The sequence below is a fragment of the Canis lupus genome, chromosome 18, assembly GCF_003254725.2.
Source record: "Canis lupus dingo isolate Sandy chromosome 18, ASM325472v2, whole genome shotgun sequence".
NCBI lineage: Eukaryota > Metazoa > Chordata > Mammalia > Carnivora > Canidae > Canis > Canis lupus.
The window spans coordinates 51301213-51316037 of NC_064260.1; the positions used below are offsets into that span (position 1 = coordinate 51301213).

Consider the following 14825-nt stretch of genomic DNA (forward strand, 5'->3'; position numbering starts at 1 on the left):
CCTGTGACCCAATAATCCCATCCCAGGGCACTTATCCCAGAAAAATGAGTGCAATCAGCCACCAAAGGACACATCCTTTTATATGAAGTTCAAGAACAGGCAAAAGTCATCATCAAGGGTAGAAGTCACAGTAGTGGTACCTATGGGTGGGGAATAGTGACCAGAATGGGGCACAAGGAACTTGTGAGCTGCTAGAAACGTCCTCTGTCTTGATCAGGGTAATAGCACCATGGGTTTCCATACCTGTAACAAGTCACTGAGCTGAGTATATTTTATGAGTGCACTTCACTAGATGTATATTAAACTTCAATTTAGGGGCACCTGAGTGGCTCACTAAGTTAGGCGTCTGCCTTCGGCTCAGATCATGATCCTGGGGTCCTAGGATCGAGCCCCAAGTTGGGCTCCCTGCTCAGAGGGCAGCCTGCTTCTCCCTCTTCCTTCCCCTGCTCATGCTTTCTATCAAATAAATAAAATCTTCAAAAAAATAAACTTCAATTTAGCCAGGAACCTAAGTATAAGAACCAAAATTATAAAATAATTAGAAGAAAACATAGGGGTAAATGTTCAAATTGGACAGTGGATTCTTAGATCTGACACTGGAAGAATGAGCAATAAAAGTAAAGACAGGGGCACGTGGGTGGCCCAGTGGTTGAGCATCTGCCTTTGGCTCAGGTCCTGAGGCCAAGGTCCTGGGTTGGAGTCCTGCATCAGGCTCTCAGCAGGGAGATTGTTTTTCCCTCTGCCTATGTCTCTGCTTTTCTCTGTGTCTCTCATGAATAAATGAATAAAATCTTTTTTTAAAAAAAGTAAAAACAGGGATCCCTGGGTGGCGCAGCGGTTTAGCACCTGCCTTTGGCCCAGGGCGTGATCCTGAAGATCTGGGATAGAATCCCACGACGGGCTTCCGGTGCATGGAGCCTGCTTCTCCCTCTCCCTGTGTCTCTGCCTCTCTCTCTCTCTCTGTGACTATCATAAATAAATAAAAATTAAAAAAAATAAATTAAAATTAAAATTAAGAAAGTAAAAACAAATTGGACTTCATAAAAATTCTAAAAACTTTTGCACATCAAAAGACGTTCTGGAAAATGTGAAAAGACAATCTACAAGATGGGAGGAAATATTTGCAAATCATATTTTTGATAAGGGTTTGATAGCCAGAATATATAAAGAACTCATTTAATTCAACAACCACACACACACACACACACACACACACAATTAGGTGTACCTGGCTGGCTTAGTCATTAGAGCATGGGACTCTTGATCTCAGGATTATGAGTTCAAGCCCCATGTTGAATATGGAGCCTTAAAAAACATTTTTTTTAAAAAATAGATGAAGAACATGAATAGGTATTTGTCCCTAAAATATGTAGAAATAGCAAACAAGCACATGAAAAGATAATCATCATTAAGGAACATGATAGGCTATTAAGGAAATACAAATTAACATAATGAGATACCATGTCAGACCCTCTAGGATGTCCTTCATTTCAACAATAGAAATAATAAATGTTGGCAAGGATGTGGGCAAATTAAAACACTTATACAAAAAAAACACTTATACACTGCTAGTATGAATGTAAAATGGTACAACCACTTTGTAAAACAGTCTGGCAGTTCTTCACAAGGTTAAACAGAATTACCATATGAGCCAGCAATTCTCATACCCAAGATAAATAGAAACATATGTCCACATAAAAATTTGTAGCATTAGTCATAACACCCCAGAAGGAGAAACATTCAAATATCCATCAGCTTAAGAATAAATAAATAAATAGTGGTATATCCATACAATAGAATATTATTCAGCAATAAAAAAGAACAGAGTATTGATACATGCTATGACATAAATGAGCCTCGAAAAGATTCCAGTAAGTGAAGGAAACCAGATGCAGAAGGTCACATATTGTATGATCCCATTTATATGAAATAGGCAAATTCATAGAGATAGAAGGAGAATTTGTGGTTCCCAGGAGATGGGATTGGGAGTGATTTCTTCATGGGGATGGGATGATTTTCTGTGATAATAAAAGTTTTGAAAACTAGAGAGAAAAAAAAAAACCTAGAGAGAAGTGGTGGTTGCACAACATTGTGAATGCATAAAATCCTATTGCAGTCAACATTTTAAAATGGTTAATTGCATGTTATGTAAATTTCACCCTCATTTATAAAATAGACTTTAATTTAAAGAGCAAATCGATGTCTGGGTGGCTTAGTGGGTTAAGTATCCACTCTTGATCTTGGTTTACATCATGATCTCAGGATCCTAGGATGGAGCCCCAAGTCTGGCTCCACGCTCAGTGGGAAGTCGGCTTAAGGATTTCTCCCCAGCTCCCTCTGCCCCACTCCTACCCCTCCTCTCTATTTCTCTCTCTCTCTCTCAAATACATAAATAAATAAATATTTTAAAAATAAAAAATAAGGGGATCCCTGGGTGGCACAGCAGTTTGGCGCATGCCTTTGGCCCAGGGCGCGATCCTGGAGACCCGGGATCGAATCCCACGTCGGGCTCCCGGTGCATGGAGCCTGCTTCTCCCTCTGCCTGTGTCTCTGCCTCTCTCTCTCTCTCTGTGTGTGTGTGTGACTATCATGAATAAATAAATAAAATCTTTAAAAAAAATAAAAAAATAAACAAAAAATAAAAAATAAGAAATGAATGGAAAATGAAACACATAAACATCACCTCCAACATCCTGGGGACATTGACAGAACTTGCTGGGTGCCAAGCACACTCATCCATCATCTCCTTTTGCCTCACTAATCGTCTCCTTGCAGCCCCATAGAAGTGGGCATTCTTTGGGGCTCAGAGAGGGAAGTGACTGAACCAAGCTCACACAGGGTGCCAAGGGACAGTGCCCTGGTTTCTCAGACTCCAGACTCCTATAATCATGGTGGCCCCTTGGCAATCCCTTGGGATTTTTGCCTGACCTCCCTGAGTGGGAGCTGGTGAGGTCAGGGACCAGGAACGTTTCTGCAGCCACGAAGCAGGAGTTAGTGATTGAGGAGCTTGGAATGTGCTGCCTCTGAAAGGACCTCCTTGTGGCTCCACCAACGGTTAGAGCAGGAAGGGACTTTCAGAACCATGTAATCACACACACAGATTTGAGACCTGAGCCCCTGCTCAGTCACTGCCCCAGGATGCTGGGGGAGTGGGACAGCGTGGTGTTTCTGGATCTGGCATGTATATGCAGTCAAGGCTGACCTGTCAGTCCTCACATGTGCCACCATCTGGCCACCTTTGTCACCTCAACCCGTCTCAGCCAAAGAGTTCGAACATCAGTCAGTGTGAGTGCACTGCATGATTGCCCTAGCATGTGATCAGAACCCCAAGGGCTCCCACTTCTGAAGTTTTTACTAACATGTCTATTTATTTTTGCCATTTGTCAAGTTCTTACTATCCACTGGGCTAAACATGTGATATAATTTTTTTTTCATGTGATATAATTTTATTTCTATTCTCTAACAGCCCTGAGACGTAATTACCTTTATGCTTCCATTTTACAGAACAGGACACAGAGGCTCTGAGAGATTGTGTGTGTCATCTAGATCTCACAGCTGGCAAGCAGCCTAACCAGAATTCAAACTTCAGAACCCAGAGTTGTCTGATTCTGGCATGCACATTCTTTTCCATGGATCACACTGCCTCAAATCTCTCTCTCTCTCTCTCTCTCTCATATCTCTTTTTCTTATGCTGGTAAACTCCTGTTGGTTTCTTTTCTTTTTAGAGAAAGACAGGCATTGAATAGAACAAGGACAAGGGAGAGGCACCAAGCTGGTAACCGCCTTGTGAGTACACAGCACTTTATAGCTTACAAAGCACTTTCACATTTATGATCTCATTTGATCCTATAGCAACACCATGAGGTCAGCAGGAGGCCCAATTATTCCCACTGGGACTGGGACTCATAGGGAAGTTAACCCAGCCAGGGCCACAAACACAGAAAATGGTAGTAGCTGTGGGACTGGAAGCCCAGGGCCAAGCTGGCCTGTCTCTGAGTCCTGAATGCACCCACAGACTCCTGGCCTGAGTCCCCAAGGAAGGCAGCCCAGGACCCTCCTTCCCTGAACTCTTTCTTCCCTGTGGACAAAACTGGAGCTGATCAAATGGAGGTAGCAGTGGAAAGCAGGAGAGCCCAGCTCTCTTTCTATAGTTGTGTGACATCGGCAGCTCTTTAGTCTTGCTGGGCCCTAGTTTTCCCATCTGCAGAGTGGGAGGAAGTAGAGAAGCTTTGGGATGGTCCTCTCAGCACTGATGTTCTGCACCCATGAGAAAGTTATTGAGAGGGTCTTTGAGAAATCTTGCCTGAGCCTGGGCTTGGACCCACAGCCCTTATTTGACAACCTCCTTCAGCTACTCACTTAGTGATATTAGGCACTTCATTTCAACATCTCCCAGCCTTAGTTTTCCCAACTGTAAAATAGGGATGATGACAGTACCTACTACTCCCCAGGGCGGTTGGCCTTGGTTGTCAAAATTTGGCCCTGGCCTCACATTCATACAGACCTTTGACATAATCTCCAAATGAGGCTTCCAAGCCTTATTTGGCAGTATTTAAAGAAGATGGCATTTATCAGCCCACAGGACAACTTTGTCCCACTGCAGGCTCTTACTGCTTATAGGGGCTCTGAACTAAAACTTGTTACAGCTTCCAAAATTAAATAACGAGTAGCACAATCAGGTTGCCTTGTATTTGTGGGTAGTTCAAACCATTAACCGGCTCATTGTAAACATCTAAAATATACTACCCCGTTGGTAACCCTAGTTTATCATTTGTCCACTTTTTGTATGCCTGAACCTTAAAACAATGCCGGCAAAAGGACCTCACGCCACCACTGTGAAGCTTGGATGGCAGAGCGTGGTCCCTAGCATGAAGTAAGCATCTAGTAAATAAAAGAATAACCACAACAAGCACATTTATAATCCACTTTACTGTTTCCAGACCCTTTCCTCATTCTTCATTCCAACCTCCCACGTGCTGCAAGGCGTAATTACTTCGTCCCCATCTGAAGGAGGCAAAAACTAAGGCGAGACCAGGCGGTGAATGGGCTCCCGGGAGTGGGACCGCGGCCCAGAGTCTGGGCTCGCGGGCGGGACGCGGCGGGGCGCCCAGCTGCAGGCAGGTGCGTAAATCCGCGGGGGAATCCTCGGCTCCACCTGGGCGCGGCGAGGAAATTGCACCATGTATGGGCAACTACGTCAGAGGGGGCAGACCTGCCGCTGTTGTAGGGGACGCCAGGCCCGTCCCCTTCCCTACGAAAAGGCGGCTACCGGACTGTGGGAGGCGCAGAGAAGTTCAGCGCGCACTGGCAGAGGGCGGTGCGTCTGGGGAGGTGGAGCCGCGAGGTGTCCAGCGCCGTTGAAAATCGCCCGCTCCTCCCCCCCATCCAAGTGGTTCAGCCCGAGAACTTTTCATTCATAAAAAGAAAAGAGGAGCAAGTGAGTCAGAACCCAAGCAGCCGACGCGGACCCCACAGAGCAGCCAGCCAGGGCATGTTCCGAGACTTCGGGGAACCCGGACCGAGCTCCGGGGCCGGCGGTGCGTACGGCGGCCCGGCGCAGACCCCCACTTCAGGCCAGCAGGTGAGAGCGCCCCGCCGCCTGGGCGTCCCGCGTGGACAGCGCCTGGGACGCCGCGGTCAGCTCCCGCACGCTCTGGGATGGGGCCGGGAGCACGAGTAGGGGCTGGACCTGGGTCCGCGGCAGTGGCCGTGGCCGTGGCCGCGGCCGCGGGTGCTGCTCGTTCTCCACCGTCTGGAGCCAGGATCTGCGACCGTCTCCTCTCGCTCGCCCCTTTTTCCTTCGCTGTCTGCTGTCATCTGTCCCGCCGTCTCTGTCACCTTCTTTCTTTCCTCTCGTCCACGCCTAATTTCTTTGTTTTGTCTGCGTCAGAAGGGCGCCCCTTAGTCTGAGATTAGTCCCGGCTCGGACGGGATCAGAGGGTCTGATCCATCTCGGACTAAATTCCCGGGATCCCGTACCTGGGCTGAGGCCGAGAAGTCCCCACACCGAAGGGAGGCGGGATCCAGCGGCAGGCGGGCTCCCACACACTGGGAATCCTCAGCACTGCCTGAGAGTCAGTGTGTGTCCATTTGTCTGTCCCTCTCTACCCTGTCGCCAAGGCCCTATCCCCTTCTCGGCGCAGCGCAGCCCGGTGGGCTCCGGGAAACTGGTGCTCCACACCTTCACAGGCTGGGGCCAGGGGAGACTGCGAGATGCCGGGACGTGCGCGTGGTCTTGCAGCGGGCAGCTCCCGCGCCCCCGCCTCTCGGCACCGCACGGCGCCCTGCTGCAGGCTGGGGGGGCTCGGGTGGTTGCAGGTGCCCATTTCCTGTCGAGGGGCAGCGCGCACGTGTCGCTAGGGGAGGGAAGGAGCGGCGTCCGTTCTGCCGAGTCACGGCGGCCGAGTCACGGTGGCTGACTCACCCGGGGCGCCCCTCCCTTCCTGGCCCGGAGCGGCCCTGGCCCGGGCCACATCGGGAGCGAGAGGTGCCGCCAGGGGTGCCTTCGTCCCGGAACTGGGGTCACTGGGCCACTGGGCCCGCAGCGCCGGGCTTGGGACACCGCTGCCTGGACTTGCCTGGGCTTGTGGCACGCTTCCGGGACGCTTGGGCGCCAGGGCCCAGCCCCAAGGCTTGAACCCAGTTCTCTTCCCGGAACACTGATCCCCCATCTCAACTCTTTCCTCAGATTTCTGGCTGAAAGAAAATCTTGGCAGGTAATACATAGAGTACATACAGTGCAGCTTGCATGGTTCGGGGAGGTTTCTACCTCATTAACCGTATTGTATTTCACAGAATCGAAGAATTCATTGATTTGAAAACCCACACCATTGTTTTATGTCACTAAATTTTCTTAAAGTTGCCAATCCAACTATGATTTAGAGCTATTAAAAGGCATTTCTTAGCATCAATGAAATGCCATAATCCTCACTTAACACCAGTATTAAAAACAAGGAAACCCAGGCACATTGAGGTTAAATAACTTGCCCAGAGTCATGGCCAGTAAGTGGCTGAGCTAAGAGCTAACTGGGACAGCCTAAACCCAGGGCAGTGGTTCTTGCCACCACAGCCTCTGTGCATTGGACACCTGCCACTTACGAGGCACTGTCACACACTGGATTCTCACAGCCACCCCTGGAGTTAGGAGCTGGAATTTTTCTATGCAGATGGGACTCAGGCAGAGTACAGGAGTAGCTGAGAGCCTAGGTGCCAGGGCCAAACTCCACTTCCTACTTACTGGCTATGGACCTATGGACAACTGTTTTTCTGTCTGAAAATGAAGACACTGTTGTGCAAATTATGAGTCAGTATTTGTAAAGTGGTTGGGACAGTGCCTGGAATTCATATGTTATATGTATTAGTTCTGACAGGGAAATGAAGGCACAGCAAGGTTATGAGACTTGCCCAAAGTCACATAGCTCCCAAGCAGGGATTTGTCACCAAGTTAGTCTCTCTGTCAAGTTGTGCTCTTTCTGGTCATACGGAACGAGCAGCTGCATTGACGGTGGATGAAATTGTGGCTTCTGTCCTGTTGAAGCCCCTCAATCTACACAGACTTCATCCTTGGCTTTCCATTTCTTATGCCTCAGAAGTTCCACCTCGTGCCAAGCATCAATGCTGTGAGTGGCAGCCAGGACCTGCAGTGGATGGTGCAACCCCACTTCCTGGGACCCAGCAGCTACCCCAGGCCTCTGACCTACCCCCAGTACAGCCCCCCACAGCCCCGGCCAGGAGTCATCCGGGTCCTAGGACCACCTCCAGGGGTACGTCGCCGACCCTGTGAACAGGTAAGTAGCAAAGGCATTGCACTGGTTCTGATGCCCATAGGGGTGCTGAGGTGCAGAGGACAAGTTCTTGGCCAAAAGAACACAGGCAAGGCAGCCTGGGTGGCTCAGCAGTTTAGCACTGCCTTCAGCCCAGGGCATGATCCTGGAGACCCATGATCGAGTCCCATGTTGGGCTCCCTGCATGGAACCTGCTTCTCCCTCTGCCTGTGTCTCTGCCTCTCTCTCTTTCTCATGAATAAGTAAATAAAATCTAAAAAACAAACAACAAAAAAAAAAAAAAACAAACAAAAAACAGACTTAGAAAGGGAGTGCTGGGGAAGAAGAGCCACTGATGACTCCTGGCCAAAGCTGAGAGTAATAGGAGCCCTTGGGGTGATCCAGAGGGCAAGAGGTGATTCTAGGCTAGGGAAAGCTTTCTGAAGCTGGAGGTATATTAGCCCAGAAGGATGGGTAGGATCTTCATAGATAGAGATGAAAGAAAAGACATTTCAGGGAGAGAGGATGGCAGGAACAAGAATGGAGGTGGACATGAGAACGTGTAAGGTGTACATGTGGAAAGGTGGATGGATGGTAGAGGGTCTCCCTGCTGAGATGTATGCTGTCTATGTGCTGGGAGGGAACAGAAAGGGGAGGGTTCCCTGTAGCTACTCTCTGGGGCTGTTTCCCTATCTCATTTAATCTTTACAAATAGCCTCTAGGGATGCACTCTGGTTTTCTCCACTTTACAGCTGGGAAATGAAGGCACAGAGGTAGTCACTTGCCCAGATTACACAAGTAGTGAGTAATGAGACAGGTCTTTTCAATTCTAAAGTGAGATCCTAACCATCAAGCCACACTATCTCATCCAGAGCTAACAGAGGCTCGAAGCAGAGTGAGTTGGGAACTCTTGACTCCCCAACCAGGGCTCCTGCCTTCACACTAAAAAAAAAAAAAAAAAATCTTTACCAACATAAATAAGAGATAGAGGGTCTTTAAGGGAGTTGCTCCTCTTTCATTTTGGTTTATGAGACTGTACTGGAGTGAGACTTACTCATTAAGGAGCTTGCCCTGACAGCAGGGTAGATGAGAAGTCAGGATCTTGCAAAGATGAACAGTTAGACAGGAGTGGCTTTCCCAGAAACAGCAGGATTGGCAGTGTGACCAACTGCAGAAGAGGACCATGCTGTGAGGTCCCAGAGGCAGGCTCCTGGACTTCTTTAGCCCTGACCTGAGGGTGGCTATTTGTTTCTGGGACTCCTAGACAGGGGCTATGAGCTCTAAGTAGGGTTCTTTGTGGGGGGCTGGTCCCCATCAGCAGGCCTCTCAATATTGAATAGAGTGAGTGGATTTTAATTTCTGCTCTGGGACCATAAAGGAGTTATCTATCCTCTCTGGGCTTCAGTTCCTTATATGGAAAGTTGGGAAAAAAAAAAAAAAGGAAAGTTGGGTAAATAATCTGTGTAAAGCTCTTAGCCGGCATGTAATAGGTTCCTAATAAAAAACAACTTACTAAATAAATAAATAAATAAAAATTAAAAAATAAAAAACGTACTCAGCAGCAACACTCATTAACTCCTCTTAGTGCTTACAAACCCCTGGGGAAGAGGACACTTGGGTGGCTCAGTGGTTGAGTGTCTGCCTTGGGCTTGCTGGTGATCCCAGGGTCCTGGGATTGAGTTCCGCATCAGGTGCCCCGCGGGGAGCCTATGTCTCTAAGTCTCTGACTATCTGTGAGTGTCTCATGAACAAATCAAATCTTTTTTTTTTAAGGGGGGGTGGAGAATGAGGGTCCTTCGAGAAAGAGCAGCTGGGTCCCAGAGGCTCAGAGTAATAAAGGCTGCTTCTGGCTGGGCAACGAGAGGAGGCTCCCTGTAAGAGTGGGGGTATCTTGGTTGAGTCCTGAGAGATGAGGGGGGTAAAGGTTTACGGAGAGTGTGGTGGCGATGGGGGGGGGGGGGGTTTGCTTCTGAAAGAGGAACCAAAGGAGGCAAAGCTGGGTGCGAGGAGGAAGAAATCTGATTAATTCAATCTTACTAAAGCGTGAGTGCGGAGAACCAGTCGCGGCGCTGTGATCCCTGAAGCGCAGGCTCGCGGGTCCCCGCACGGCCATGCCCACCGCAGGGTCCTAGCACTGGGCCGCTGCACACGGCGAGTGCCGGGCAACCAGAGGCCAGGGTCTACCTCACTATTCCCTCTACCCGTCCAGATCAGCCCCGAGGAGGAGGAGCGCCGTCGAGTGAGGCGCGAGCGGAACAAGCTGGCCGCGGCCAAGTGCAGGAACCGGAGGAAGGAACTGACCGACTTCCTGCAGGCGGTGAGCACCCACCGGTGCGGAGGGTGTCCAGGCCGCGGCCCACCGAACCTCAGACGGGCGCGGCTCCCCTGAGCTTGCAGGGCCCCAGAGGGGCGCCGGTATATTAAGTCCCCTTCCCCCAGTCCCCGCTGGAGGAGCAGTCCTTCGGAGAAAACGACGAGAAAAATGCGATTAGAAATTAGTTACCGCGCGTCTCACTCCCAGAAAAGCAGGGGAGAGTCAAAGCTTCCGCGGACAATCTCCTTCGAAGATGCTCCCGGGCCCGAAGGGAGTCGTGCCCATTTTCTTCCAAGGGCTCATGGGAGTTGTAGTCCAGACTCGCTGGAGACCCCCCCACCCCCACTCCCACTCCCCCAATTACCACCACCTCCTGAGGCTACGCGGTACTCAGCCCTCATCTTCTAACTCCTCTCCTAACCCCCTGCAGGAGACCGACAAACTGGAAGACGAGAAATCCGGTCTGCAGCGAGAGATTGAGGAGCTGCAGAAGCAGAAGGAGCGCCTGGAGCTCGTGCTTGAAGCCCACCGCCCCATCTGCAAAATCCCGGAACGGGCCACGGAGAGCGACACTGGCGGCGCGGGCGGTCCTAGCAGCCCACCAGCCACCTCCGGCCCTGTACCTTGTATCTCTCTTTCCTCGGGGCCTGTGCTTGAACCCGAAGCATTGCACACCCCCACACTCATGACCACACCCTCCCTGACTCCTTTCACCCCTAGTCCGGTCTTCACTTACCCTAGCACCCCTGAGCCCTGTGCCTCAGCCCATCGCAGGAGCAGCAGCAGCAGCGGGGACCCATCCTCTGACCCTCTCGGCTCCCCCACCCTCCTTGCCTTATGAGGCACCTCAGCCCCGGTACCTGGGGATGCCACTCTAGCCAATGTCTCCCCACCCATTGGTCCAGCTGGTCTGGACCATAATCCCATGCCCTCTTCAGGTTCTTCTCCATTCCTCCAGATGACACTGAGCATATTTTGCTTCCTAGTAGAGCCAGCTTGGGGTCATGTAACTGCCCACTGTTTTTCCAGAGCTGGCTTCTTTAGCACAATTTGCACTAAATCAGAGACAAAATATTTCCCATTTGTGCGAGAAAACTCCTGGCAACCAAAAAGGACTTTGTAGATCCCTCGGAGTCCTCTAGAGCCCTAACCCCCTTCAGACCACCACACCTATAGTCTTCATCACCCTCTTCCTGTGATCCACCCAATCCTACTCTGACAGAAGGTGGTATTCTACCAGCCTAGAACACTAACTCGCCCAGCCCCACACTGCCAGCAGCACCAAGTGATTGAACCAGGGCATTCTGCTGGCCCCTCCTGAATGGTAGGAGAGTGCCAGAGGCTTCTGTGACGAGCTGAACTGCACCCCCCCCCCTCCCCAGCTCTGAGAAGACTTTAGCTCCAGGGAATCCAAGCCTCCAAAACGAAGGCAGCTGCTATTTATTTTCCTACAGAGAGTATTTTTATACAAACCTGCCAAAATGGAATAAAAGGCTCGAAGCTCTGTCCTGGTCTCACTGAACCCAGAAGCAAAAGGGAGAACATTTCGAACCAGACGCCCTAGGCTCCGGTCTCAGTTCTACAGACTTACTGCATGACTTTGGAAAATTATTTGATATCTGGACCTCAGTTGTCTTATCTGAGGAATTGTTACATCTGCTATGCCTCATCTCCAAGATTGAAAGGAGGAATGGAGTGCTGCTGGGTGCAAACTAAAAGGATTATCTGTCTTTCTCCTGATGGGGGCCCACAGCTCGCCTGCGTGGGCCACAGGAGGGCGCTCTTATGCCCTTTTCAGCCTCGGGGGAGGCCGCTGAGTGGGTTCTAGGCCCCCAACACCTGCTTCCTGCCCCATTGTCTTGGACAGGAAGGAGCCGGGAAGGGAGCTGGAGCCACTTCAGGGGCCGGATTACGGCCCCTCCGGAGGTCTAATGGGGGGAGCTAGGGGCTTACCACCGTCCCACATCCTGCCCCAGGCTTGAGGGAGTGGGGGAGTCAGCCACCTTAGTTCTGCAGCCCCTCCGGACGGTAATGGTACCCCGTCTCAACGTCCCCGCCCTCGTCCCACCCCGGGGAGTCCCAAACAGACGCAGCCCAGGCCAGGGGCTCTGCTTCCGTTCCAGTTTATTAGCCCCCACCCCGCTCCCAGCACGTCCCTCCGCTCCAGCCTCCAGTCTCCCTGCTGCCCCACCAAGAGAAAGCAAGGGGCCCTCCTCGGTGCCAGAGTTTCCAAATCCATGCCAGCGGCCCCTCGTGCACAGGCGGGACGGCGTCCGGGTCCGGAGGTCCACCGCAGTCCCGGCGCTTGGGAAGCAGTCTGGTCGGGCGTCGACGTGAAGGAAGATGAGCCTCAGTCATCCGGGGAGCAGGCCAGGGGCAACTGATCTGGACTGCCCACGCTGCCGGTGCTGGAGCTTCCATCGCCCAGGTCGCGGGGCCCGCAGGGGGGCAAGGCGAGCTCGGGTGTCGGCCCGGAGCTTGAGCCGCCAGCGCCGCCGGGGCCGCCCCGGGGGCCCCACTCCTCACCCAGAGCCAGGCAGAGCTCCTTAAGCGCCAGGTTCTCCCGCAGCAGCTCCTCCTGGCGGCCCTCCAGCTCGGCCAGCTTCTGCCAACAACCGCCCAAGTCCTCGCGCACGGCTCGGGATGCTTGGGTCCCGAAGAGCTGCCACTGGCGCGCGGCGCGCCGCCCGCGCTGGCGCTCCGAGTCCAGGAAGCAGCAGAGGTCGCGCAGCTCGCGGTTCTCCGCCTGTAAGCGCCGGTTGAGCTGCTTGAGCTCGCGGATCTCGCCCAGGTGACCCTGCAGCTGCCGATTCACCTCCTGCATGAGGCGGCCGCGCTGCACCAGAGCCGCCAGGCGTGCCGCCTCCTCCCGCCGCAGGCGCCGCACCAGCTCTTCCTTGCCTAGCGCCGCCATCTCCTCGTCCGTCAGCTCCTCCAGGCCGCCCGCCTCGGCCTCCATGGCTGCTCAGGCCTCTGGAGCATCGCCTGTCCGCCGCCGCGGCCCAGGAGCCCACGTCGAGCTCTGCGCGCTCGGGGTCGGGCTCCGGCTCCGCGGGCGGCAGGCTGTGGCGGGGTAGCGTAGGCTGCAGCAGCCGCCCGGGCGTGGGCACGCGGCGGGGCGCGCGCTGGGGCGGGGCCGTATGACGTTAAGGAACGACAGCCAATCCAGAGAAGGCTCCCCTGAAAGGGGCGGGGCTTGAGCACGGAACACAGAGAAGGAGCGAGCCCCTTCCCCGCCCACTCCAGACCCAGGAGTGACCCTTCCATACGCTGGGTCCCAGCGCCACCACCCTCCGCGACAGGTAACCCTAAACTAGGCGCTTCGTACTTCCCAGTTCCAAATTTCCTCACGCTCTAGCCTAGGCCTCTCGACTCTTTCTGAGAACTTAGACTCCGGTGTTGGCCACCGACTCTCAAGCCCACCCCTGACGGAACCCAGAGGGGTCTCGTCTCCAACTTTTCTAGCTTAATTCATGCTCGAGAGTCTCGGCTCATTGAACATCACTTCCAGCTCTTCGGAACCCGGAGTCCAAACGTGCCTGGCTCACCATCAGGCTACCCTCTTAAGGATGGTTTCCTGTCCAGGGTGGGGGCGGAGGGTGGGGAGGCACATACAGGGATTCATTTATTCAATAAACTTTTACTGTGTGCAAAGCTCGGGCAGAAATAAACTTGACTAAGATTCTGATCCTGTCCTCAAAGAGGTCATAATTTAGTGGGGGAGACAGGCTGTGTTAAACAAGAAGTAAACGCGGGGAGAGACATGGTCCAGAAAGGTTTCCCCGAAGAGGTGGTAATCTGAGGGGCCCTGAAAGATGTATAGGACTTTGATGAGTAAAGAGCTATTTCAGCAAGCAGGAATAGCGTGGTGAAACACCCTGGGGGCCTAGCTGCTTTAGGAACCCTGAGAGTAGCTCATTGTTTTCAAAAGATGGGTGTGTGGAGAAAATGGTAACCTGAGGGAGAGAAGCCACAAAGGTAGTTGGCAGGAACGTTGCCACAGGCAAGTAGGATTTTAAGCAGGGGAGTAACATTTTAAAATATACATTAAAAAAATTATTCAGGCTGTTCTGTGTGGGATGCACCAAGGGGAAGAGATGTAGGCAGGGAGATTAGTAAAAAACACTGTGTCAATGGGCAAGGTAGAGCCATGCAGGACTGGGCTGGAACAGTGCCCGTAGGGGTGGAGAGGACGAAACCTAGAAATACTCAGGAAGCAAATCAGCAGAACTGAATGTGAGGAAAGAGGACTCTGGGAGAAAACCCAGGGTTCTGGCATGAGAACTGGGTAAATGTTGGGACTATCACTGAGATAGGAACGAAGGAAAGAAACAGATTGGAAAAAAGGCTGTCTAGCTTTTGAGGGGCCTGTAGGGAAACAGCGTAGAAAAACAAGCAGCTCGGCAGCCCTCCTGATGTGGACTTCCCAGGCAGAGCTCCGAGCTCCGAGTAAGAGAAGTCATTAGTGCGGGGCGGGCTGGGATGGGGGCGACGAGGGTTAAAACCAATGGCCCTTGGACATTAGGTCAGACACACTTTCTGCAGAGAAAAGATTCAGGACAGAGATCTGTGAAACTCCTACATTTAAGACACAAGTCAAAGTAGGGAGGCCCAGAAAAGGGCAGAGAAAGGGGGAGATGGGGGAAGGTGGCCGGCGCTGGGGCCACTAGCTGTTGGCCTCGACTCCCCTGCGCCTTCCGGCAAGCCCCGCCAGGAGACGAGCGGGGGTGAGGACAGGGGGCGGGGAC

The 14825-nt window shown here is 52.2% G+C and overlaps 2 protein-coding genes across 5 annotated transcripts; one reads left to right on the forward strand and one right to left on the reverse strand.

Annotated features, from left to right (window-relative positions):
* The first annotated feature begins 3890 nt into the window (after nt 1-3890).
* Nucleotides 3891-11581, forward strand: FOSL1 (FOS like 1, AP-1 transcription factor subunit). 4 transcript variants are annotated; one of them, XM_049096897.1, is made up of 6 exons: nt 3893-4110; nt 4941-5581; nt 6689-6716; nt 7590-7787; nt 9973-10080; nt 10508-11581. In XM_049096897.1, exons 4-6 carry the CDS (start codon nt 7647-7649, stop codon nt 10916-10918), a joined length of 660 nt encoding a protein of 219 aa, XP_048952854.1. In that variant the 5' UTR covers nt 3893-4110; nt 4941-5581; nt 6689-6716; nt 7590-7646; the 3' UTR covers nt 10919-11581. The 4 variants fall into 4 exon arrangements, with proteins under 4 accessions (XP_048952853.1, XP_048952854.1, XP_025301940.1 ...); XM_049096896.1 differs by lacking the exon at nt 6689-6716 and having other exon boundaries at nt 3891-4110; nt 9973-10094; nt 10508-10899; XM_025446155.3 differs by lacking the exon at nt 6689-6716.
* A 603-nt stretch (nt 11582-12184) lies between these two features.
* CCDC85B (coiled-coil domain containing 85B) lies at nt 12185-13743 on the reverse strand. Its single transcript, XM_025446158.3, has one exon. It carries the CDS (start codon nt 13034-13036, stop codon nt 12428-12430), a length of 609 nt encoding a protein of 202 aa, XP_025301943.1. The 5' UTR covers nt 13037-13743; the 3' UTR covers nt 12185-12427.
* Nucleotides 13744-14825: the final 1082 nt, after the last annotated feature.